The 26,572-nt window shown below is 45.0% G+C and overlaps 1 protein-coding gene, 2 long non-coding RNA genes and 1 pseudogene across 18 annotated transcripts in view; 1 reads left to right on the top strand and 3 right to left on the bottom strand.

The window, feature by feature from the left end:
* LOC140629650 (melanoma antigen preferentially expressed in tumors-like) overlaps window positions 1-8,421 on the bottom strand; it is a 114,047-nt gene extending 105,626 nt beyond the window's left edge. For 2 of the 15 annotated variants that reach the window (XR_012027469.1, XR_012027470.1), the window contains exons 1-4: window positions 6,914-8,253; window positions 5,344-5,413; window positions 3,842-4,808; window positions 242-541 (exon numbers count right to left, since the gene is read on the bottom strand). Coding sequence is in view for 2 of the 15 variants with exons in the window: in XM_072819157.1 (XP_072675258.1) it covers window positions 242-541; window positions 3,842-3,873 (332 nt within the window). In the remaining 13 variants the exon portion in view is untranslated. Of the gene's footprint in view, window positions 1-241; window positions 542-3,841; window positions 4,809-4,862; window positions 4,984-5,343; window positions 5,485-5,723; window positions 5,804-6,393; window positions 8,338-8,363 lie in introns of those variants that run through there. The other 13 variants (XM_072819157.1, XM_072819158.1, XR_012027466.1 and 10 more) reach the window with 12 other exon arrangements.
* Window positions 8,422-8,606: 185 nt separating this feature from the next.
* Window positions 8,607-23,441, top strand: LOC140629647 (uncharacterized). The gene is made up of 3 exons (XR_012027464.1): window positions 8,607-8,762; window positions 9,302-9,392; window positions 23,129-23,441. It is a non-coding gene; the product is annotated as an uncharacterized lncRNA (long non-coding RNA).
* Window positions 15,933-25,697, bottom strand: LOC140629646 (uncharacterized). 2 transcript variants are annotated; one of them, XR_012027463.1, is made up of 4 exons: window positions 24,537-25,697; window positions 23,796-23,890; window positions 16,512-16,684; window positions 15,933-16,134 (listed from the first exon to the last, which is right to left on the bottom strand). It is a non-coding gene; the product is annotated as an uncharacterized lncRNA (long non-coding RNA). The 2 variants fall into 2 exon arrangements; XR_012027462.1 differs by lacking the exon at window positions 15,933-16,134 and having other exon boundaries at window positions 16,355-16,684; window positions 24,537-25,689.
* On the bottom strand, window positions 18,145-20,840 carry LOC140629645 (peroxisomal trans-2-enoyl-CoA reductase pseudogene; annotated as a pseudogene).
* Window positions 25,698-26,572: the final 875 nt, after the last annotated feature.

Raw genomic sequence — 26,572 nt, 5'->3', positions numbered from 1 at the left:
GTTGCCGGGATACCACCCAGGAACCCAGCCACACTCTTAACCACCTCAGTAGCATGATCAGCTCTGAACTATGCCAGGACTCTCTTCACGGAGGGACTCTGACAATGGCCTCAGGGCCTCATGATGACAGATGCTGCACCACCAGGAGAGGCTAGCACATGCTTGGACTCCACATCCCTGAATCCAGCTCCCACTTCTGCAATTCACTGTGCCCCTACCAGCACCCCATCTCTCCAGTTACCTGGGCCAAACAGCGTTAGGAGGAACCAATTCCAGCCCATCCAGGACGGCTTCCAAGAGGTCTTGAGTTCTTGACTGATCTCTTAACGGTCCCAGACGGAGGCAGGGAAAGGGCCAGGCCTGCACCATTGCTGTCACAGTCTTCGTGTGTCCCCCATCAAAGGCTGCTGTGGACAGAGTTGGGAAAAGGCCGACAGGGAGCTCTCCCAGGTCACGTACAGCTGAGGCCTTCTCATTCCGCAGGCTCTGTGCTGCAAGATCCAAGAGATTGAGAGGGTCTTGTCCACTCATCTCCACCAACCTGGCACAAGGTTAAGGGAAAAGCCTAAGTAGATTTTCACAGTGCTCAGCCTCCTCCTGTTGGCACAGGACACTCAGCCTCAACCACCCATCTTAGCAGGAAGTGAGACCCTAGGCGGTCCTCCACCTCTCCTGCCATCCTACAACTTCTAGTCCTAAATCTTCAACTCTTTCTCTGCTAGGTTCACCCAGTGTCCCTTAATACCAGCTAAGTGAAGGAAAACAATTATGGCTTCATCTCCATTCTTTATTGGACTTCAGAGAGTATAAATTGTTCCAAACCTAATTTCCTGAACTTTCCCAAAGATCATCACCATCTCCAAGGTGATTTCAAGGAGCCGGACAGAATAACCCATCTCTTACCCCAGTCCAGTGGTAAGAGGTCGGGTCCTGAGGTTTTGTTTGCCTTCTCTGGCAAGCAGAGCTTCTAAAACAATAACGGCAACTTTCCACAAGTTCAGATCTGTCCTCCTTCCTGCTCTATGGAATACGTTCCTATTCACATTCTACCAAGCTCAGAGCAATTCAGAGACTAGAAAATTATTTTTAAAAAATCAAGAAGACATAAAAAACCCCTCTTATGGGGCTAGTGAATTTTTGACATAAAATGTCAGAAAAAGACAAGAGAAGGGAACATTAAAGCACCATCGTGGGGTGCCTGGGTGGCTCAGCTCTGCGGCTGCCTTCAGCTCAGGTCATGATCCCAGGGTCTTGGGATTGAGCCCCGAATGGGGCTCCCTGCACTCAGCGAGGAGTCTGCTTCTCCCTCTGCCCTTCTTTCCCCGCTTGTCCTATCTCAAGTAAATAAATCTTCTTTAAAATGTACCATCTCGGGATCCCTGGGTGGCGCAGCGGTTTGGCGCCTGCCTTTGGCCCAGGGCGTGATCCTGGAGACCCGGGATCGAATCCCACATCGGGCTCCCGGTGCATGGAGCCTGCTTCTCCCTCTGCCTGTGTCTCTGCGCCTCTCTCTCTCTCTGTGACTATCATAAATAAATAAAAATTAAAAAAAAATGTACCATCTCAAGTATAAGTAGATACAAAGGTCGTTACTAAAACATTACTAAGAAGAACTAATTGGTGTTCTTTGAACAGAATCACAAAGCATTTCTTCTAGGAACAAGAGCAGACTGACACATTTGAGAATCTCTCAGTGAACTTCTGATGACACATGGACAACTGAGCCTGAGTGCTCTCAGCTGCCTCCTGAAACCCTAAATGAAGTAAAGGAATAGCTAAGACCAGAAAGTCAAGGAGAATGAATTAGCCCCCTCTTCAAGAAAAGCCAACTTTTAGAATCTGAAAAAGGTGGATTGGGAAACTAGTGTGCAGACTACAGAAGCCAACACCTAAGCCTATACAGGTGGTGAAATCAGAAATCAATTGCAGAACCCACGAGGCCTCAGGAGCAACAGCCGCAGGCAGGGCCCCAGGCGAGGGCCAGAGCCACCCGCCAGCACTGTGGTACTGGAGGAGGCTCTACAACCACATGCGTTTACCTCCACCACCAGCACGGCCAGCAATCCACACCCGGGCCCGACCTTCCTCTACTTCCCACCCCGACTGCTCTGCTGCTCCCTGGAGCAGTGCTCAGCCCTCACATCCCATGGCAGGCTGCTCTTCTGTGGGGCACAAGGGGAATGCGCTGGGGCAGGTTTGGTACATGAGCATTTAGAACCACCAAAACACTGGACTATGACCCAACTGAGCATGCTCCACTTATGTATGAGCAGGAAGGGGCACCTGCTCAGAGCTGAGGCCCGGGAGGCAGCTTATGGAGCAGGCAGGACAGGAGGGCACACCAGGCCCCTGTCACAACCACCAACTGTTCTGATGGCAGAGCTCCTCGGAAGCAGGAGGGCCCTTGCTGCAGAAGTGGCTGTGTGTGAACCCTCCCCTGTGCTTCTGCAATGTCCCATTTCTCTGAAGGAACAGCCCAAGAAGAGCCACATGCCTGGAACCCAGAGGGGTGTCTCTGCCCTTGCCCCTCCCTCATGCCCCTCTCACTCAGCAAAAAAGTCAGTCCAACTACTTGACTCCTCATGAGGGATGTATATCCTACTGATGGCTGCAGAGGACACAGAAAAGAGGTTCTCCAAAGGTCAGCAGTGAGAACTCCCACACTCTGAGGCGACCTCCATTCCCCTCCCCCTCAGCCTGTCAGCCTTCCTCCCAAATGCCTTTCTGAGGAGGAGCCATTCCCACCTACAGCTGCTCCCACCTGAAGCCACTAAGCATCTCCCCGCTGCGCATCTGCACCTGAACGATCCTCATCAACCTCCCTCTGTAGTTGAGGTGGCTGTTTAAGCACAGTCTACTTGTCACACTGACTTCTGCTTTCTCCCTTTGTGGAGATTCTCAGCCCAAGGCCTCGGGCCTCTGCCCAGCAGGTAGGAGGAGATGAGGCCTCTGGCTTCTGAGTGCAGCCAACAATGGGTCACTCCTCTTCTCCTCCACAAAATCCAGGATCTATTGCTGGCCAACTGACCACGTGCACCGCCTGAATGCACTTCACCTATGTGGGAAGGGTCTCCCCTGAGATTCCAGTGGCCTCTAATCCTGGGGAAGACTCAGAAGAGGAAGACCAGTGAGTAAATGATGGCCTTGGCCACTGCAGCTGGTCTTGGGCTATGATGGATACTCATCTTGTCCTCCCTGCATTATTTGTTGCAGATTCCCCTCAAGGTCCCTACAAACTCTGCTGTCCTCCTCGCTAAGTTGCCAGGTGGCCTTCCTCACACCTTCATCTCTAAAATTTCTGAGCCCCAGCTCACCAGGCCTCTTTTGGCAAGGGTTGTGGCACTTGTCTTTTTACTGTCACAACGGGGCAAGGGAATACCAAGAGGGTCCTGGATGAATCTCCTGGGAGTCAAACTTATTGCTCTTTATGCCCTGGTTTTAATTTTTTTTCTGATTTTATTTATTTATTCATGAGAGACACAGAAAGAGAGGCAGAGACAGAGGCAGAGGGAGAAGATTTCCCTCGGGGAGCCCGATGTGGGACTTGATCCAAGAAGTGCAGGATCACGCCATGAGCTGAAGGCAGGTGCTTAACTGCTGAGCCACCCAGGCGTCCTTCTATGTCCCGGTTTAAAAGCAGCCCTATCCTTTCCTAACCTGGGTCATTCACTCCAACCAAGAATGGGGGCTCCTTTGCTTGCCAACTCGGTGCTAGACACAAAGAGGATAAAGTCTTCAGGTGGCAGCCGTGGCTTCTAACTCTGTGGGACTCCTCCGCTCACCAGTGGATAGTTGTGGAACCTAACCAACGTTATCACTTGGTGGGTTTGACAGAACTTACCTCACAAGATGCAGTTCTGGGCATGCGGTCATGTCATGTCCAACGGTCTTCCACCAGGGCCCAGCAGCATTACAGGAACGGCTTTATGAAACATATCCGAGCCACCTCTGTGGACAGCATGGGTTTGCTCCAGACTCCTGGAAGGTATCGTTCCCTACCCATGATACACCCAATCTTCTGAGATCTGCTCAGTCTTATGCCCAAGTAACAAGGCTGCTTTCAACTGCAGCTTAGACTCTGCTGCTCTGCAGAGAACTTTCTTATCCTGGGATACACTCAAAAGTCGAAGTCTTTTTGGGTTCAGTCAGTTAAGAGTCTGACTTTGGTCAGGTCGTGATCTCAACGTCCTAGAATGGAGCCCTGCATTGGGAACTTTGGCTCAGGTTGTGATCTCAATGTCCTGGGATCGTGCCCGGTGTTGGGATCCGTGCTCAGCAGGGAACCTGCTTCTCCCTCTCCCTCTGCTCCTGCCCTGTGCTCTCCTTCTTTAACAAATAAAACCTTTTTTTTTTTTTAAGTGGCAGTCTTTTGTGTCACCTGGTATACAAGGCAGGGAAGTGTTCTGAGATGTGGAATATGTTGTCTCCAAAACCTGAAAAGTCCTCTCAGGCATTGTGCTTCCTTCTCTGCAGGAGATTCAAGTGGTATAACTCATGTTTTACTTTGGATGATAGGACCCAGCATGTCCCCAACTGTTGGGGCACTCAAAATTGTTCTCATGTGGCAGATAATCGAATCTTCACAGGCATCTTCTCCAACAATGGAATGCACGTTTCTTACCAAGGCTTCCAATGTGCCAGACATTTCCTGTAATCTAACTCCATTGACAAGCTATCAGAGGAGCAAATCGGCACAATGTTCTTCAGATACCCAGGTGGTACGTGAACTATGACAGACTGGAAAGGTACAACCCTGGAGCAATGGGAAATGCATACTGTTGTCTGCTCCATGTGAATCCAAACGGTATCTGATAGGGATAGAAAGAAACACATTTGCCAACTAATGTTTGTATACCACGTACCTGAGAAGTCATGAATCTGGCTTGAGCGAAGAGACTACATCTGGCATAGCAGCCTCAGTTGGGGCTACTATCTGGGTGAATTTATGGAAATTTCGGCCAACCTCCAGGATGAATCTGGTTTCTGCAGGGGTAGACAGGTGAATTAAATGGAAATATGACAAGGACCATCACTTGAATCCTTTATATCCTTAAGAGGAATAAAATTAGGGATGCCTGGGTGGCTCAGTAGTTGAGCATTTGTCTTAGGGTCAGGGAGTGATCCTGGGGTCCCAGGATCCAGTCCCACATTGGACTCCCTGCATGGAGCCTGCTTCTCCTCCCTCTGCCTATGTCTCTACCTCTCTCTCTCTGTCTCATGTGAATAAATACAATCTTTTTTAAAAACAAAGGAATAAAAAAAACACCAAACAAAACAAAACAACAAAAGAGTAACAAAAATATCCGTCATTCCTCCTAGATTGTGATATTGTTTTATACTTACTATTTTGACCAGGGATGGAAACAGGTACAGAGGCCTCCACTTGGCCTCCACAATCATGATAGTTCTGATCCTACAAATGAAAGACGCAATGTGTGTTCTGCATGGATTTTCAAACATTCTATTCCATTACACATCTGCAAACTGAGTAATGTCACACGGTTACCATTGTGAGCTGGATCCTGACCTGGGATTCTATTTATTTGGCTCCCCATAGGCCCCATCCTAACAGTGAGCCACGATTATGTTTTGTATATCCAGAAACTAATGTTAACTCTGACCCTACATCCAACAATATTAAAATTCTTGGTATATTCCCCCTTCCCCAGTCCACTCCTCAAATTACTCCTAGAGTCCAATCCCCCTTGTTTATTTACATTTACCCAAATGTGGTAGGCAGCCTCCCAAATGGCCACAATGATTCTAGCCTCCTGGTATTCAGTCATTCCCTTGTGAAGTCCCCTGCCTCACTGAGTAAGGCAGACCTGTGACAATCTGTGACAATTACAATGTGTGACTTCCAACGTTAGGTCATAAAAGGCATTGTGACTTCCGCTTTGCTTCCCCTGGATCACTTGCTTTCACGTCATGGAAACACCCAAGTAGCCTTATGGAAACATCCATGAGGCAAGGAATTGAGGCCTCTGGTCAAAAACTTACTGGCCGGGCACCGGGGTGGCCCAAGTCATGATCCCAGGGTCTTGGGGTCAAGCCCCACATCAGGCTCTCTGTTCAGCAGGGAGCCTGCTGCTCCCCCTGCTTGTGCATGTGAGTAAGCTGCCTTGGAAGTGGACATCCCAGGCTCAGCTCAACCTTCAAATGACTACAGCCCCAACCCACATCTTGTGTGCATTCTCAGAGACACCATGAGCCAGCACTATCTGGCTAAGCTTTAACTAGATTTTTGACCCACAGAAACCACGTGAGATAACAAAAATAGTCAATTATGCTACTAAGTTTTGGGGTAACTTATTGCACAGCTACAGGTAAAAGATATGCTGAATAACTGTACGAAAATTCCTGGAAGAATATTTAACCCCTTGCCATACATACATGGTCCTTTGTTCTGGGGACCTGGCCTCCTCTTCAAAGACTAGACAGTCCCAGGCCTGAACACTGACTAGAACTTGGCAAGGGATCATGCCTTTGTATTGAGCCGTCTTCAGCCTCCCATCATCCAGCCTTGATTTCTTTTGATAATAAGAGTACTACTCCTGGTGGCTGACCTTCCATTTTGTACGAAAAACACTGGGCTCTTCAAACCATTTCTGGAACCCTTTGTGGGTTGGTGCCTTGGCTGCCACTCCAACCTCATGGCTCACAGTAAATGGTGTAAACCTGGCCTCTGATGGTTCAATGCCACCGCCTGACCTCAAGTGCTGCAGGGTCCTGTCATCCGTTTCTATGACAGCCACTCTTACTGTTTGTCAGCACTGGCCTATGCACGTACCCCACCACTGAACTGTTTAACGACGCTGCTGTCCCTCTCATCAGCATATTCCTAGAGCCTTGGTAAATGATGTGTTTGTCGGTGCTTCCTGTGGAATATATCCATTTGCTTGGGTTTTCTTACCTTAGAAAGTCATCATATGTATCCCAGCTTCACAATCCCTGAGCGGTTTAGCCTTCAGCTGCCATCTGTCAGGGGTCCAGCAATTTCAACCTCACTGAGCACGGGCCGTAGCTTCCTTTCATGCTTCTAGAAGCCATCCTTGTAGCAAGTTCACACAAACTCCTGCGGTCCCTGACAGAATGTCAAACCTTGTATCTCAGAAGAATACTCCCAAAGCAGTAAATTCACCCTACCCAATCTGAATCCCCCTCTCCTTTATCAAGCACCTATACTCCAGTCCCAAACACAGTCCCCAAGCTGGTACTTGCTGGTTAGGTCGTTCAGCCTCCTTAGGGTGTAGTACCTTCATCTGCCTTCTCAGCCTGAGCGCATCTCCTGCTCTGTTATGCTGGAACATAGCCCCAGTTACACACAAGGGGAGAAACTGGAGAAGAGGGCAAGAAGAGCAAATCCTGTCTCAGTGAAGGATAGCTCTGCAAGTATTCAAATAAAAGACTTTGATGGGGTTTTTGTTTCTTAGGGGGATGGTTTTTTGTTTTTTTTTTTTTTTTTGGTTTTGTGTCTTGCTGTTTTCTTTTTAGGTAGGCCTCATGCCGAGTATGGGGACAGAACTCACCCCCCAAAGTCAAGAACTAAGCCAAGATCGAGTGCAATGCTTAACCAACAGAGCAACCCAAGTGCCCTAAAGATTTTAGCTTTGCTCGTTTTGTTTTTAAGATTTTATTTATTCTTGAGAGAGACAGAGAAAGAGGCAGAGACCTAGGCAGAGGGAGAAGCAGGCTCCGTGCCAGGAGCGCTATGCAGGACTTGATCCCAGGACCCCAGGATCAAGCCTTGAACAGAAGGCAGATAGATGCCCAACTACTGAGCCACCCAGGCGTCCCAAGATTTTAGTTTTTAATAGAGTGGGAGGGCAGCCCGGGTGGCTCAGTGGTTTAGCGCGCCATCAGCCCAGGGCCTGATCCTGGAGACCCGGGATCGAGTCCCACGTCAGGCTCCCTGCAAGGGGCCCGCCTCTGCCTCTGACTGTGCCCCTCTCTCTGTCATAAATAAATAAAATTTAAAAAAAACTAGAGTGGCTTGGCCCACTCAGTCCCATGGGCTCAGAGGGTTCAGGACGATTTCAGATCACAGGGGCCTCAATGCAGGTAACTCCATCGACACGCCCAGGGGCCAGTCTTTCCCGAACGGGAGGACTTTAGCACAGCAAACCCGCCGTGGCTGGGAGTTGAGGCTTCTCGGGAACTCCGCTTCCCTGGTCAGTAGGTCCCAGGCGGACCCTTAGCTGCTCGGCCCGCATCCCCCACGCCCACCAGCCGAGAGGAAGGCGTCCTGGCCGCTCCCCAGCAGCTCCCGAGGCGGGCTCTCGATCGCCAGTCGGCTCCCTGCCTCCGTGCGCCCGGCCCAGCACAGCCGTCCAACGCCGGGGTCCCCCTCGCTAACCACTTACTCGTCAGGACGCTCCCCAGAGCGCGTGGTGTGCGCGGGCTCGTGCCCTCCGTCCGCGGGCCGCCCTCCCGAGTCAGCGATTCAGCGCCGCTGACGCCCTGCCCTGACCGTGGGGCCTGCGCATCCGCAGCCCGAGGCGAGGCCCCGCGGGGGGCGGGGCGGGGCGGGGGCGGGGGCGGCTGCGACCGGGCCTAGCACGTGCCCTCGGGCCTCGGGTCAAGGCGACCAGGCCGCGCAGGTGGCGCAGGCGGCTCGAGCCCGAGAGAACGGCTCCGCCGGCCCGGCCCGTGGTGCCGCCGCCCGCACCCCCGGGGCCGACCGTCCGCCGTCCCGTCACACCCGGGGGCGCGGGGAGCCTGGGCCAGGCTGCGGCACACCCCGCCGTCCCGCGGCCTCGCAGGTGGGCTCGGGGCTCCTGCTCCACGTGGCGAGGCCCGGTGACCCCGGAGCCCCCCGCCGCTGACAATGGCGACGTGGGGACCCGAGTCGTCCCAAGAGCCCGGAACGGAAGGCTCAGAGCCTGACCGCGGCGCCGCGAAGCTTCCTCTGGCTCCCACGGCGGCGCCGGGAGGGGCGGCTTCTCCCTGAGTCACGTGGGGTGTGGGAGGGAAGAGCCTGCGCCCCTCCCCGGGTCACGCGGTCGGCAGCGGGCACAGCCGCGCCCCTTCCGTGGGTCACCTGCGGGGAGGGCCTGCGCTTGTGGGTTTTTCGGTGGCCAATTAGCCATCATAGAGCGGAACACCCAGTGCTCATCCCGTCAAGTGCCCCCTCAGGGCCCGTCGCCCAGTCACCCCCACCCCCGCCCTCCTCCCCTTCCACCTCCCCTAGCTCGTTTCCCGGAGTTAGGAGTCTTCATGTTCTGTCTCCCTTTCTGACGTTTCCCACACGGTTCTTCTCCCTTCCCTCATATTCCCTTTCACTATTATTTATATTCCCCAGATGAATGAGAACATACACTGTCTGTCCTCCTCCGACTGACTTACTTCACTCAGCATAATACCCTCCAGGTCCATCCACGTTGAAGCAAACGGTGGGTATTTGTCGTTTCCAATGGCTGAGGAATATTCCATTGTATACATAAACCACATCTTCTTTTTTTAAATAAAATAATTTTTATTGGTGTTCAATTTACCAACATACTGAATAACACCCAGTGCTCATCCCGTCAAGTGTCCCCCTCAGGGTCTGTCACCCATTCACCCCCACCCCCGCCCTCCTCCCCTTCCACCACCCCTAGTTCCTTTCCCAGAGTTAGCAGTCTTCATGTTCTGTCTCCCTTTCTGAGGTTTCCCACACGTTTCTTCTCCCTTCCCTTCTATTCCCTTTCACTATTATTTATATTCCCCAGATGAATGAGAACATACACTGTCTGTCCTCCTCCGATTGTCTTACTTCACTCAGCATAATACCCTCCAGGTCCATCCACGTTGAAGACAACGGTGGGTATTTGTCGTTTCTTTTTTTTTTTTTTTAAGTTTCTTTTTTTTTATTGGTGTTCAATTTACTAACATACAGAATAACCCCCAGTGCCCGTCACCCATTCACTCCCACCCCCCGCCCTCCTCCCCTTCCAACACCCCTAGTTCGTTTCCCAGAGTTAGCAGTCTTTACGTTCTGTCTCCCTTTCTGATATTTCCCACGCATTTCTTCTCCCTTCCCTTATTTTCCCTTTCACTATTATTTATATTCCCCAAATGAATGAGAACATATAATGTTTGTCCTTCTCCGACTGACTTACTTCACTCAGCATAATACCCTCCAGTTCCATCCACGTTGAAGCAAATGGTGGGTATTTGTCATTTCTAATAGCTGAGTAATATTCCATTGTATACATAAACCACATCTTCTCTATCCATTCATCTTTCGGTGGACACCGAGGCTCCTTCCACAGTTTGGCTATAGTGGCCATTGCTGCTAGAAACATCGGGGTGCAGGTGTCCCGGCGTTTCATTGCATTTGTATCTTTGGGGTAAATCCCCAACAGTGCAATTGCTGGGTCGTAGGGCAGGTATATTTTTAACTGTTTGAGGAACCTCCACACAGTTTTCCAGAGCGTCTGCACCAGTTCCCATTCCCACCAACGGTGTAGGAGGGTTCCCCTTTCTCCACATCCTCTCCAACATTTGTGGTTTCCTGCCTTGTTAATTTTCCCCATTCTCACTGGTGTGAGGAGGTATCTCATTGTGGTTTTGATTTGTATTTCCCTGATGGCAAGTGATGCGGAGCATTTTCTCATGTGCGTGTTGGCCATGTCTATGTCTTCCTCTGTGAGATTTCTGTTCATGTCTTTTGCCCATTTCATGATTGGATTGTTTGTTTCTTTGGTGTTGAGTTTAATAAGTTCTTTATAGATCTTGGAAACTAGCCCTTTATCTGATATGTCATTTGCAAATATCTTCTCCCATTCTGTAGGTTGTCTTTGAGTTTTGTTGACTGTATCCTTTGCTGTGCAAAAGCTTCTGATCTTGATGAAGTCCCAATAGTTCATTTTTGCTTTTGTTTCTTTTGCCTTCGTGGATGTATCTTGCAAGAAGTTACTGTGGCCGAGTTCAAAAAGGGTGTTGCCTGTGTTCTTCTCTAGGATTTTGATGGAATCTTGTCTCACATTTAGATCTTTCATCCATTTTGAGTTTATCTTTGTGTATGGTGAAAGAGAGTGGTCTAGTTTCATTCTTCTGCATGTGGATGTCCAATTTTCCCAGCACCATTTATTGAAGAGACTGTCTTTCTTCCAATGGATAGTCTTTCCTCCTTTATCGAATATTAGTTGCCCATAAAGTTCAGGGTCCACTTCTGGATTCTCTATTCTGTTCCACTGATCTATGTGTCTGTTTTTGTGCCAGTACCACACTGTCTTGATGACCACAGCTTTGTAGTACAACCTGAAATCTGGCATTGTGATGCACCCAGATATGGTTTTCTTTTTTAAAATTCCCCTGGCTATTCGGGGTCTTTTCTGATTCCACACAAATCTTAAAATAATTTGTTCTAACTCTCTGAAGAAAGTCCATGGTATTTTGATAGGGATTGCATTAAACGTGTATATTGCCCTGGGTAACATTGACATTTTCACAATATTAATTCTGCCAATCCATGAGCATGGAATATTTTTCCATCTCTTTGTGTCTTCCTCAATTTCTTTCAGAAGTGTTCTATAGTTTTGAGGGTATAGATCCTTTACATCTTTGGTGAGGTTTATTCCTAGGTATCTTATGCTTTTGGGTGCAATTGTAAATGGGATTGACTCCTTAATTTCTCTTTCTTCAGTGTCACTGTTAGTGTATAGAAATGCCACTGACTTCTGGGCATTGATTTTGTATCCTGCCACGCTACCGAATTGCTGTATGAGTTCTAGCAATCTTGGGGTGGAGACTTTTGGGTTTTCTATGTAGAGTATCATGTCATCGGCGAAGAGGGAGAGTTTGACTTCTTCTTGCCAATTTGAATGCCTTTAATGTCTTTTTGTTGTCTGATTGCTGAGGCTAGGACTTCCAGTACTATGTTGAACAGCAGTGGTGAGAGTGGACATCCCTGTCTTGTTCCTGATCTTAGGGGAAAGGCTCCCAGTGCTTCCCCATTGAGAATGATATTTGCTGTGGGCTTTTCCTAGATGGCTTTTAAGATGTCGAGGAATGTTCCCTCTATCCCTACACTCTGAAGAGTTTTGATCAGGAATGGATGCTATATTTTGTCAAATGCTTTCTCTGCATCCAATGAGAGGATCATATGGTTCTTGGTTTTTCTCTTGCTGATATGATGAATCACATTGATTGTTTTACGGGTGTTGAACCAGCCTTGTGTCCCAGGGATAAATCCTACTTGGTCATGGTGAATAATTTTCTTAATGTACTGTTGGATCCTATTGGCCAGTATCTTGTTGAGAATTTTTGCATCCATGTTCATCAGGGATATTGGTTTGTAATTCTCCTTTTTGGTGGGGTCTTTGTCTGGTTTTGGAATTAAGGTGATGCTGGCCTCATAGAACGAATTTGGAAGTACTCCATCTCTTTCTAACTTTCCAAACAGCTTTAGGAGAATAGGTATGGTTTCTTCTTTAAACGTTTGATAAAATTCCCCTGGGAAGCCATCTGGCCCTGGACTCTTGTGTCTTGGGAGGTTTTTGATGACTGCTTCAATTTCCTCCCTGGTTATTGGCCTGTTCAGGTTTTCTATTTCTTCCTGTTCCAGTTTTGGTAGTTTGTGGCTTTCCAGGAATGCGTCCATTTCTTCTAGATTGCCTAATTTATTGGCGTATAGCTGTTCATAATATGTTTTTAAAATCGTTTGTATTTCCTTGGTGTTGGTAGTGATCTCTCCTTTCTCATTCATGATTTTATTAATTTGAGTCTTCTCTCTCTTCTTTTTAATAAGGCTGGCTAATGGTTTATCTATCTTGTTAATTCTTTCAGAGAACCAACTCCTGGTTTTGTTGATCTGTTCCACAGTTCTTCTGGTCTCGATTTCGTTGAGTTCTGCTCAAATCTTTATTAACTCCCTTCTTCTCTTGGGTGTAGGATCTATTTGCTGTTTTTTCTCTAGCTCCTTTATGTGTAAGGTTAGCTTTTGTATTTGAGTTCTTTCCAGTTTTTGAATGGATGCTTGTATTGCGATGTATTTCCCCCTTAGGACTGCTTTTGCTGCATCCCAAAGATTTTGAACGGTTGTATCTTCATTCTCATTAGTTTCCATGAATCTTTTTAATTCTTCCTTAATTTCCTGGTTGACCCTTTTATCTTTTAGCAGGATGGTCCTTAACCGGAGGTTTTCTTTCTTCACTCATGAAGCATCAGGTTAATTTCAGGTCACTTATATTCTTTCCACGGCCTAAACCCTCCTTTCTTCCTAGGCTTCCTAGGCTTTCTTCCTACACTTCCTAGGGAAGTGTAGCCCCATCCCATTACCCTCCAAGGCCACCCAGGCTACAGAGCAGATCTTTGTGCTGTGACAGAGATTTTCTAGACCCGTGCTGTCTGATGTGAAAGCCATGAGACACATGTGACAACAGACCACTTGAAATGTGGCTCATGGGACTAACTCAATTTTTAGTTTTATTTAATTTCAATTAATTTCAATTAATAGCTACATGTAGCTACATGCTACATTTTTGGACAGTACAAAACTAGAATCTATAGAAGTCAGAGACAGGAAACATTCATTCGTAATCTCACCAAGCTATGAAATCCACTCCTATGATGCTATTATGGCGTTGGCAAGAAAACTGAGAAATATAATATGTCCCTTTTTAAGGAACAGTGAATATTTGCAATTATTGGCCAATCTCACTTTTTTATAAAGATATTTATTTATTTATTCATTCATTCATTCATTCATGAGAGACAGAGAGAGAGAGAGAGAGAGAGAGAGAGAGAGAGAGAGAGAGGCGCAGAAGCAGGCTCCATGCCAGGAGCCCGACACGGGACTCAATCCCAGGACTCCAGGATCACGCCCTGGGCCAAAGGCAGTTGCCAAACCGCTGAGCCACCCAGGGATCCCCTCACTTTTGAAGCTGGATGTAAAAGTCCTAAACAATGAAACACTGACAAATCGTTCTCTTAAAAAGATGATCATGTATGATTGATATCAGGAATGCAAGAAGGGTTAATGTCATTAATTATTTAACTGTGTCAATGGCGACAGGAAAATCAAGTAAGGGATAGGAAGAAAATTCCTGAACCTGATATTTAGTAGTGGTGTTCTATATACACTGCCTTTAAAGTCAAATAAGAGCCACCATTCACATCCTGCACACCTGATGCACCCTGCACGTCCAATTCAGGGAGTGTCACTGATCCAGGGCCCACCCTGTTGCCCACAAGAATCCCTGGCAGCCTGGAGCAAGGGCCACACCTCACATGTGTTGCTCTGCACCAAGGACTGCGTGCAACAGACTAGCTCCTGGGAGACACTTTGGTTTGAGGACTTGCCAAGGACTTTGCTGAACCTGCTTGAGAGTGCCTGGTGGATCTGGCACACTTCCACCTCACCTTGCCTCCCTAATTGCCTCATCGCCTATGTCCATCTGTAGCTCTCCAAGCCTTCCTTGGCTCCTTCCTCATTTTCCTTCATAGACAACTCCCCTAGTAAAATCCTTGCACATTTTCCTATCTTAGCATCTGGTTCCTGTGGGGCCTGGACTAACTCAGATGTCATATCGCCGCTTCTATTCAACACTGTACTGGACATCCTGTCACACTTTTACAAGGAAAAAGGTTGTATGAGAACAGGAAAAGAAGAAACAAAAGTGCTAATAAATGTAGATCATATGACTCTTTACACAGGAAATCCAAGACAATCCTAGACAAACCTACAGAATAATAGAGTTCAGCCAGGTTGTGTCACATAAGATTGACATATAGACATCAGTGGTGCTAGTATGTATCAGTAACAACCATTTGAAAAATGTAATCGTCATGATTATAAGGTCCCAATCACAAGTGTACTAGATGGTCCTTAATAAAAGCAACAACAACAACAACAACAACAACAAAATAAATAAATAAATAAATAAATAAATAAATAAATAAATAAATAAAAGCAACAAATGTTTCTCAAGATGTCTTTAAAAGATTTCAAAATTTTGGACCAGAGTATATATAACGTGACAATCACTTAAATTGACTTTTAACTTTCTTATAAGTTTTAGATAATAACAACCATAACGCACAGATTGTTAAGACAGCAAAAGGACACTGCTGGGGGGCTGCATGGTGGTGCAATCAGTTGAGCGTCCACTCTTGGTTTCTCCCAGGGGTTGTGGGATTGAGCCCTGCAGAGGGCTCCAGGCTCTGCGCTCTGCATATAGTTTGCTTGAGACCCTCTTTCCCTCTTCTTCTGCCCCTCCCCACCACCCTCTTGGGCTCTCATAAATAAATAAATAAATAAATAAATAAATAAATAAAGTAATTAAAAAAGTACACTGTTGGGAGAAATAAAATTTTTTGGGGGAGGAGAAATAATTAAATAAAATCTCCTGTCAGGGGATCCCTGGGTGGCTCAGCGGTTTAGCACCTGCCTTTGGCCCAGGGCGGGATCCTGGAGTCCCGGGATCGAGTCCCACGTCAGGCTCCCAGCATGGAGCCTGCTTCTCCCTCCTCCTGTGTCTCTGCCTCTCTCTCTCTCTCTCTGTCTATCATAAATAAATAACTCTTTAAAAAAAATCTCCTGTCAACCCAGTACAACCCCTTCACAAAATGTAGACAAGAATGAAAGTTTTGTTATTAAGCATTAAACCAGACCATGATGCATATCACAGGCATTCAGCTAAAGAAATTGGAATGATAAAGAAATCTCACCCTTTTAGATAGCTAGGCAGAAACAATCCATTACATACATACAACTGTCTTAGTCCAAAGGAAAAATTAAAACTTGGAGCCAAGTGCTTGGACAAAACTTCCACAGAGTTAGGGAGACAGAACCCCACACTCCTCTGTGTTCACCTTTCACAGAGGTGGCTCCAGAAAGACACACCTAGAATGCAAAACTGGCAAAAGGCTTGTTCAGCTTTTTAAAAGATTACATAGGTGTGAAAAGAACAAAGAAGATTAGGATCACAAATTTTCTTTTTTTTTTTTTAATTTTTATTTTATTTATGATAGTCACACAGAGAGAGAGAGAAGCAGAGACATAGGCAGAGGGAGAAGCAGGCTCCATGCACCGGGAGCCCGACGTGGGATTCGATCCTGGGTCTCCAGGATCACGCCCCGGGCCAAAGGCAGGCGCTAAACCGCTGTGCCACCCAGGGATCCCGGATCACAAATTTTCAAAAGGAAATGCTGGAAAGAAAAGCAGGGGAAGAAAGTGTTCTTTCCCTTTTGGCACGAGGGACACATCAAAGTTCTTGAGACTAAAGCAAAGTTATTTGTTTTGTATATTTTTTAATTGGAGTTCAATTTGCCAACATATAGTATAACATCCAGTGCTCATCCCGTCAAGCGCCCCCCTCTGTGCCCATCACCCAGTCCCCCCGTCCCCCCGCCCCTTCCACTACCCCTTGTTTGTTTCCCAGAGTTAGGTGTCTCTCATGTGCTGTCACCCTCTATGATATTTCCCACTCATTTTCTCTCCTTTCCCCTATAATCCCTTTCACTATTTTTTATATTTCCCGAATGAATGAAACCATATAACGTTTGTCCTTCTCCAAATGACTTACTTCACTCAGTGTAATACCCTCCAGTTCTATTCATGTTGAAGCAAATGGTGAGTATTCATTGTTTCTAATGGCTGAGTAATATTCCATTGTATACATAGACCACGTCTTCTTTATCCATTCGTCTGTCGATGGACACCGAGGCTCCTGCCACAGTTTGGCTATTGTGGACATTGCTGTAAAGTAAAGTTTTTAGTTAGAGGCAAATTCATAGTCAGATTCTTCAATTACTAAAGAACACCGAACATATAAACTCTACAATTCATTTAATAAGAATAAAATCAACCACAAAGGCAGCAGAAGAAAGGGCATAATTACGAGCACTTGAAGATAAAATAATTAGCAGAAAAACAGCATTAGGAGAAAAATAGGCAGACTGTAAAGAAGAGAAAAAGAACTAATCAGAATTAGAAATGGCAAAGTGACTATACCTATGGACACGGATCATATCATGAGAACCAAGAGAAACAAAGACAGAACGAGCAGCACTATCAGTATTTTGTTGATGTTTGAATTAGGACAAGCATACACACTATCAACATTGGGAAAGCTGTGGCCAATGCAATATGACATGTAATGCTGGTGCTCTCAATAGCAATTAAAAGAAAAAGAGATAGAAAAAACCCATGTATTTCAGTGGAAAACTATGCATCCTTTATAATGTATACCCTTTTAGATGATCAGATTCTAGGTTATCAGCTCAGATTCCTGTTCATTATCTTTGTGCGATTTTGTAACTCCTTGTATGTTGTAGGTAACTGATAGATATATAATTCTATCTAGCCTGGTAGTGACTTTCCGCTAATTTCCACCTGTGGAAAAGCAGTTTTATCTTTATTCATAATTCATCTCACCATCCCTTTATGTCATATAACTGCACTGTTTGGATTCTTCTTTTGAATTGGCTAGAACATCTGCCTCACATATTCACTTTATAACTCTATATGAGAGTCATGATTCTACCTTTTTTACCAATAGAAAGCTAAAAGAAAAAAATTTTTTAAAGGCTAATATAATAAGAATATTTTTATTGATGTGACTGGATGGGAATGTTGAGTATATCCAGCAAGAACTGAATAGTAAATGTACAATGGCAAAGTAACTTAGACACATGAAAGAAACCACACCCTAACCAGGCTATCACTAGGGATGACATTAATAATAAATATGTGAAATAAAATTAAGAATAGCAAATTACTGATGTAATGGAATAAAATTAACAAAACTAAAGACTTGTCAATGGGCAGAAAGCAAATATTGAAAAGATATAAATTCTTAACTTATTGTTATAATCAGAATATTTTTGGTAATCTGTCTAAATAATTATAACTTTAATCTAGAAGAAACAACAAAATAAGAGAATGCTAAAAGATACTAACTTTACCAGATATTTGCATAAAGTAATATTGACCCAAGAACAAAAACCAACTGATGAACATAAATAAAGGAAGCTCTCCCAAGAGCTCACTGTATTATTGAAGGATCTAGTCTTCAGGGGATCCCTGCATGGCTCAGGGGTTTGGCACCTACCTTCAGCCCAGGGCGCCATCCTGGAGTCCCAGGATCGGGTCCCGCATCGGGCTCCCTGCATAGAGCATGCTTCTCCCTCTGCCTGTGTCTCTGCCTCTCTCTCTCTCTCTCTCTATCATGAATAAATAAATAAAATCTTAAAAAAAAGAAGGATCTAGTCTTCAGTATCCAGATTGTTGACTACAGATAGCTAAGACAAAAAGACGAGCTTCTTTGGAGAAGATTCCAGTGAAAGGTGGCTCAGCAAAGTGAGGGAAACTGCCTGTCACAGTTAAGGTTTAGGCAGCAGGAGAATCTGGCAGCTAACTCTTCGTCCTCCAACCTCCACTCTCAGAGCTTTCCCACAAATCCAGCAGCAACAAACCCTCCGCAATGCTTCCCTGTCTCAGGGACACCTGGGTGGCTCAGGGGTTGAGCGCCTGCCTTGGGCCCAGGGCATGATCCCGGATTCCCCGGATCGAGTCCCACGTCGGGCTCCCTGCATGGAGCCTGCTTCTCCCTCTGCCTGTGTCTCTGCCTCTCTCTCTCCCCCCCCACCCCGTGTCTCTCATGAATAAATAAAATCTTTAAAATAAAATGCTCCTCTCTTCACAAACATCGGATAGCTTTGAGAGAGATGAATTTGTAAGATGCGGGCAGCCCCGGTGGCGCAGCGGTTTGGCGCCGCCTGCAGCCTGGGGTGTGATCCTGGAAGCCCGGGATCGAGTCCCGCGTCGGGCACCCTGCATGGAGCCTGCTTCTCCCTCTCCCTCTGCCTGTGTCTCTGCCTCTCTCTCTGTGTCTATGAATAAATAAATAAAATCTTTAAAAAAAAAAGAATTTGTAAGATGCATCACATAGGAAAGAAAAAAATCCACTACCAATAAAACACCCAGTGAGGGTAAGGCCCATACTGATTACTGAGATGCCAATCCCTGATGTATCCATGATGCACAATGAATAGGACTTTTTGGTAGGTGGACGTATAGCGTGAAAAAATAATTTTCTAGAGGGACACCTGGGTGGCTCAGCCGTTGAGTGCCTGCCTTCGGCCCAGGGCGTGATCCTGGAATCCTTGGTTCGAGTCCCACATTGGGCTCCCGGCATGGAGCCTGCTTCTCCCTCTCCCTCTGCCTGTGTCTCTGCCTCTCTCTCTGTGTGTCTCTCATGAATAAATAAATAAAGTCTTTAAAAAATAATAAATAAAGTATGTTAATTTCATTCATAAAAAAGTCTTTAAACACAGGCTAAACAACATTGGTTGGGGCTTAAGAATGCATTTATTTCAGGAATAGTTTCTGCTTGGGCATAACTGATAACATTCAAAAGGCAGAAAGTGATTTTTCCGTACAAATTATTATAACTCTAAAGTACCAAAGGGCATTCTGGAGATACTAAGACATTTGGGGATAAAAAACATATGTAGTTTCCATAGCTTGGCTTTATTCCTGAAAGACTCCCTCATCCTTTTGACAACAGAAATATCCCCCGCTCGCTAAGGCCAGTTGTATATCAAATACTCCCATATACAAAGACTGGCCCCATCCCCATCCACCAATTTTCCAGTGATAAGAGAAGCTACAGGAGACAGCAGGAAGCAGACCAATAGGGAGATCTCTCAGGAACTCCAATTTGCTTCGCTGGAATTTTCTTAACCGTCCAAATACGTCTTTTGCCAAAGAGCCATAGTTGTCAATAGCAGTCAGGGAATAAATGACGCCAGGGGCAACACAGTTGCTCCTTACTCCGTTCTGGCCTATTCTACAGCCAAGGATTTGGTGAGATTGTAAACACCTGCTCTGGCAGCTGCACTATACACAAGTCCTGGAAATCCATTTTAAACAAGGATAATATTATTCAGAATGGATCCTCCATGCTCTTTCATCCAGGAGTTGTAAACTGCTCTCCACATGTAGAAGGTGCTCATCAATTTGGTTTCGATCACAGCATGCCATCCCTTTGCACTGATGTGTTTTGCAGGAGACCTGAACTGACCTCCTCCATTGTTTACAAAAAATTGATCTTACCATAAATATCTAAGGTGGATTTGACCAAATTGTTCACCGCCTTTTCTTTGCAGATGTTGCATTTTATGGGAGTGACCTGAGCCTGGTGGGCTCAGTTCATCTGCAGTAGATTTTAGTCAATCAAAGTTACGTGACGCAATGACCACATTACACCCCAGCTGCAAGATCTTGGTCATGATGGCCTTTCTGATACCTGTGTCCCCTCTGGTGATGATGGCCAGTTGGTCTTGCAGCAAGCCAGCAACCAGCCAGCTCTTGCCCTTGTCCCAAGTGCCCATCTCCACCAAGCATCTGAGTCTTAGGAGTGCTAAAGTCACTTACATGGTAAAAAATAATAATAATAATAATAATAATATTTTTTACTTTATTTATTCTTGAGAGACACATACACAGAGAGGCAGAGACATAGGCAGAGGGAGAAGCAGGCTTCCTGTAAGGAACCCAATGTGGGACTCCATCTCTGACCCCGGGATCATGCCGTGACCCGAAGGCAGAAGACACTCCACTCCTGAGCCATCCGGGTGTCCCTACAGGAAAATTTTTATGTTTAAAAAAAAATCAATAGCCTGTCTAAATTATCTCATTTTATTAAAAATAGATTATCATTTTAAATACTGATATTCCGTCAGAAGTCTCTTATTGACAGTTATTTTGAATTTCAAACTATAAATAACCCAGAAATAAATTTTGTTAAATGCCTTTATCCAAATTTCAGGTTATTGAGTATATGCTTCCTTTACATCTTTTTCTCCTTTATGGAGATGATCATGTGGGATCTCTTCCTCTCTTTTGTGTCAATATGGTGAGGTTTGGTTTTGTCTTTTTTAAAGACTTTATTTATTCATGTCAGAGAGAGAGAGAGTGACAGGCGGAGGGAGAAGCAGGCTTCATGCAGGGAGCCCGATACGGGTTCGATCCTGGGTCTCCAGGATCAAGCCCTGGGCCGAAGGCAGGCGCTAAACTGCTGAGCCACCCAGAGATCCCCAATATGGTGGGTTTTATTAAAAGATTTCCTCATATTGGACTATCCTTGCATTTCTAGTATTTCTCACTTAGTCACATGCTATTATGACTATCAATGCCATTGCACCAGTATTTATCAATGAGATTCGTCTGTAATTTTCTTTTAGAGACCGTTTTGTGAATTTGTGTTTGGGATTTTTTTTTTTTAGTGAAATAGCTCTGTCAATTTTGATCTGTGTTGGACTTTGACTTGAATCTAGTGTGGTCTGGGGTGAATGAGCTGGCTGAATGACAGACCCTATCCTGTGATAGGTGGAAAGAGGATACTTCCGTGAAAAACTATGCATTGCTCATATCTTACTTGTTCAGTCTAGTCTTCACTATTTCCTAGTCTTTCATGGTTTTTAAGCTACTTCAGAAGACAAGTGATAGCAATGCAAAATAATTCTTGTCTCTGGACATGTACATTCTGTCCTATTCAATTGACTTCTCACTAGCCGGTTAAATAAATCTTTAACACTTGTTCGTTTTTGTATCTGCATGAGTCATGATTTTATCATTTTTAAATAATCTATTTTTATTGTAAAAATATATTTATATTATGTATATTTATGTAAAATATACATAAAATTGCCATCTTAACCATTTTTTAAAATATGCGGGTCAGTGGCATTAAGCACATTATTGTGCACATCACCACCATCCATCCCCAGAACTCTTTCATCCTACTAAATTGAAATTGTACCCAGTAAATAATAACCCTCCATTCCTCTATCACCTAAGCTCCTGGGAAACCACCCTTCAACTTTCTGTCTTTATAAATTGGACCGCTCTACATATCTTTGTAAGTGTGCTAGGAGGAAATACTTCCTACCAATTCAGATGCAGTGATCTAGAGACTATTAATTAACTGACAGATTTGGGATCCCTGGGTGGCGCAGCGGTTTGGCACCTGCCTTTGGCCCAGGGCGCGATCCTGGAGACCCGGGATCGAATCCCACGTCAGGCTCCCGGTGCATGGAGCCTGCTTCTCCCTCTGCCTGTGTCTCTGCGTCTCTCTCTCTCACTGTGTGCCTATCATAAATAAATTAAAAAATTAAAAAAAATTAACTGACAGATTTACAGGAGAAAAGACAAGATTAATTTACACACTCACGCAGGAGCATTCAGATGAAGAGGCTCCCTAAAGAGCTGGAGATAGACGTTTATATACCAACTGAACAGGGGAAAGCGATGGAAAGCAAAGAAAGAGCTTCTCTGGAAAAGACTAAGGAGCTTTTAGGAAAACAAATGGAAAGTATAATATTGTCATGTTTGCCACTTCTCAGATGCAAGTGGTCCAGGCTGAGAGTGAAACTACCCCAAAGAGGGATTTATGGCAGCTTCTCTCTCAGAAGGATAAGCCTTTAGTCAGATACATGAGACCCAGAAAGGCTTCTGCATTTGCTGTGTCATAAATGACTTCAGTTTAAAATAACCTTGCTCCAACTCAAGGGGTATAAGTGGATCCATACAAGTGGAATCATACAGTATTTGTCCTTCAGTGACTAGCTTATTTCATTTAGCATAATGTCCCCAAGGTTCATCCATGCTTACAATGTGTTAGGAATTGCCTTCCTTTTAAAGACTGAAATAAAATTCTGCTGTACTTATATATTACATCGTGTTTATCCATTCATCCATTGATGGACACTTGAGTTCCTTCCGCCTCTTAACTATTGTGAATAAATGTGCTTATGAATACAGCTGTACAAATTCTTCAAGACCCTCCTTTCAATTCTTTGGGGTATATACCCAGAAGTAAAATTGCTGGATATATATTTTTTAAGATCTTATTTATTTATTCATGAGAGACACACACAGAGAGAGAGAGAGAGAGAGAGAGAGAGGCAGAGACACAGGCAGAGGGAGAAGCAGGCTCCATGCACCGGGAGCCCGATGTGGGATTCGATCCCGGGTCTCCAGGATCGCGCCCTGGGCCAAAGGCAGGCGCCAAACCGCTGCGCCACCCATGGATCCCCCAAAAGGTTTTAATATTTAATTGTAAAGGTGGGCAATAAATCTAAATTGTGGTATCATTATGATTTTTTCTTTTTTAAAGAGTTTACTTATTTCTTTTAGAGAGAGAGAACACAAGTTGAGGAGGGAGAGGGACAAGCAGTCTCTGCACTGAATGTGGAGCCTGATGTGGGATTTGACCTCATGACCCTGAGATCATGCTCTGAGTCAAAATCAAGAGTTGGATGCTCAACCGAGACACCCAGGTGCTCCTCATTGTGATTCTTAAAACGAGAGATACACAGTGACTTATTTTTCATGGCAAATATTTTTAGATCCATAAAGCTTTATGGTAATTATCCATGTGTTATTTGTTTTGGTCATGCTGTCAAATTTGTAATAAAGCTTCTTAACCCAAAGGAAAAATAAAGTTATGTGTAGCAAAAAAATTTTTTCTCTCTGTAGTGTGTTTGAATCTATTAAGATATATATGCTCCAGGGGCATCTGGGAAGCTGTCAATTAAAATGTTTGCCTTTGGCTCAGGTCATTATGCCAGGGTCCTGGGATCAAGTCCCGTGTTGGGCCTGCCTGCTGCTCCCCCTACTATTCTTTTTCTGATTGATAGATAAATAGATAGATAAATAAATAATCTTTTTAAAACAGATATATATGCTCCAAACAAACCTTAAAGAAAAAACAGCAAAATGTTATTGGTTTCACTCTTCACACACTGCTATAAACATTCTCATTAGCTCACACAGTCCTTCCAGCTGGCTTACGTATACTTACTTCCCTTCGGCTTCAGGGATTGGGGGAATGGCTGGAAGTGCACACGAGGCTCTTTTTGTGATAAATTGTAAGCAGGCATACATTCAGCCAGAAGCCTTCCAGATTGGTCATATAAAAACATGGAGAGCAAAAAGAAAATGGAACTGAATGACTACCAAATTTCTACTCAGTACAGAACATTTTAGACTTACAACAGTAACTCTAAAAGCTCCCATTAAGCACGTTCAATATTAGTTTATAACCATTATCTCATTTAATCTTCACACACATACAATTTATGTGGTATATAGCATCTTAATTCCCATTTCAGAGCTGAGGAATGCTCTGCTTGAGGTCATGCAGCTAGTAATTGGAGCTAGGGGTTCTTAACATTGCATACTCTTTTCACCCTGGGGATGCTACTGAACTCAAAGGGCAGTTCTGAGGATTAGATGTGCTGAGGCACATTGTTTCCTTAGCCTCCTGCCTGCCATGGAGTAAGTAGTCATTCATTATATGATCGCCATTAGTATTGAATCATTACTATTTAATATTAAGTTATATTAATACAAATAAAACAATTAAGTTATTAATTGTGCATATCTGGGTCCTATGTATAGGTTTTCCAACCGTTTTATTCAATTCCTGTACTTCAAGATCATATAGCACACAAGTGAGAATATCTCCAACTTTGTGATTATAAATTAATAAAGGGTTAAGACTAGGAATACAGAAGTACTCACAGTTCAAATTTTAACTCACCATTTGTGAAATTGTGGGTCAGGATGATGTTGTAATAGGTAATAGGGCCATCCTAGTTGCTGGACAATGTTCTGGTCAGGAGTCCATCGGCAGCACTTTGGGATGGGTACTCCATTCTGGAGTCTGACTTTCAACACTTGCAGTCCAGAAATTCAACTTAGTCAGTCTATGGAAAATTACTGAGGCTCTTGGAAATTATTAAAATGAACCAAACTAACCAAATAAGTAATCTTTAAATCATATTATCAATTGTGTATATATAATTAGAGACATACCTCTCCTAGAAGGGGCTATTCTATCCCCTTATTGTCCTAGCAATGAGAACAAATTCTTGCTCACAGGTGGTCCATTGGAAATCACTTCCCTAACCAGAGTTAGGGAATCTCCCTAACCAGAGTTCTTCCTCCCCAAATCTCTCCCCTATTATGTGTTTTGTTTTCTGGTAGCAGTTATCACTACCTAAAATTATCTTACTTCCTCCTAGATTGTCTGCCTTCCTCCATTAGAATGGCAGGTTCTCTGATGTTTGTTCACTGCCATATCCCTAACTTCTAGAACAGAGCTGGACACATAGCAGGAACTCAATATATGCTTGAATGAATTAATGTCATCTGGAGGTTGTAAACCCAAGTTAGATGCAAGTCAACTTAAGCTTCTTTCCCTCAACAGGAAATAGTTGCCCTGTCACTGAACTGAGTTTAGGGACAGTCCTCAGAGATGGGTCGGCCCCCTCGGACTCAGACCCCAGAGCAGGTGGAACCTGGCCCAGCCCAGTGATCTGTGTGTCTGCTCTCTCAGCTGCCCTCCAAAGCCCTGGGATCGACTTGCCACACTCACTTGCACCCTGAGCCACAGCTTCTGGTATAAGCAGAAACCACGGAGCCTCCCAGTTTCTCTTATTCCTTTCTTCAGGTTCAAGGACCCCTAAGGCTCTGGGTCCCTAGTTGGTGTTCTGGACCTAAAGATATGGGCATCTGCTTATATCTAACTCTAACCTGTTGTGGCCCAATGATCTCCTCCCTGCAACAAAGAAGGACTGAGATATGTAGATTGAGAACTGTGATCCTTCTTGGTTGTTAAAATAACTTACAAGTTATTATGGTACTAATTTTGGGGAACAGCAATGGATACTGAGTTTGTGCTTAATGCTCGACTGTTCCCCTCCCATATTCCCATTAAATATGTTTGAGAACTCAAAAGGCTAACTCCCAAGACCACCCTGAAATAGAGTCCTCCAGTCTTTTTTCTTTTTTTTTTTAAGATCTTATTTATTTGAGAGGGAGAGTATCTGCACACAGGAGTGGGGGGTAGAGGAGACGGGAGGGAGAGGGAGAAGCAGGCTCCCCGCCTGAGAGGCTGCAGCGCCTGGCATTCCAGTAGTGCTTTGTGTGGACTCAGGGGACCATTCCCCCGGTGACTTTGAAGGGAAGCCTTCTGAGAAGCTTGGGACCAGAAGAGTTCAGGTGCAAGAGGAATAGGGATGGTGTGGACCTTGAAGACCCTGATCCCATCATAGAATGTTGTGGTGTCCTGGGGGTCTCATGCAGGACTGGGGTGCCAAAGTAGCAGACACTCTGTTCAGCTTTGTCGGGGCACGATGGCACTGTGTATCCAGGCTCCAGCTGTTATCTTTTCTTTTTTTTTTTCCAGCTGTTTTCTGAGAGCCACTTGTTATTGTCTTCTCCTCATAAAAGTGAGGGGAACTGATTCTTCAAGTTGGTTTTATAAGATCACTTGAACTACTTCTCAAATGACTGAATTCACAAGCCAGGTCACAGACTATCCTAGTTCAGGTAACAATGACCTGCAATGCACACGTAAACCTCTTATCCGCCAAGTCCACTGCGTACTCCTAGCCACAGACTCTTTTACTCTGGACATCACCCTGATCCTGGGTGGCTAAATACATGTCCATCGTTTTCACTGGATTGTCCCATCTTTTCATGGTTCTACTTCTGGTTTCTTCTGCATCCTGTTCTGTGCAGTTCCCTGCTGCTCTGGATCTATGCAGTCCCTTTAGGGGAATGTGCTGACCT

Source organism: Canis lupus (assembly GCF_048164855.1).
Source record: "Canis lupus baileyi chromosome 27 unlocalized genomic scaffold, mCanLup2.hap1 SUPER_27_unloc_5, whole genome shotgun sequence".
NCBI classification, from domain to species: domain Eukaryota; kingdom Metazoa; phylum Chordata; class Mammalia; order Carnivora; family Canidae; genus Canis; species Canis lupus.
The sequence above is the reverse complement of the archived record's forward strand: the minus strand, read 5'-3'. Positions and strand labels throughout refer to the sequence as shown.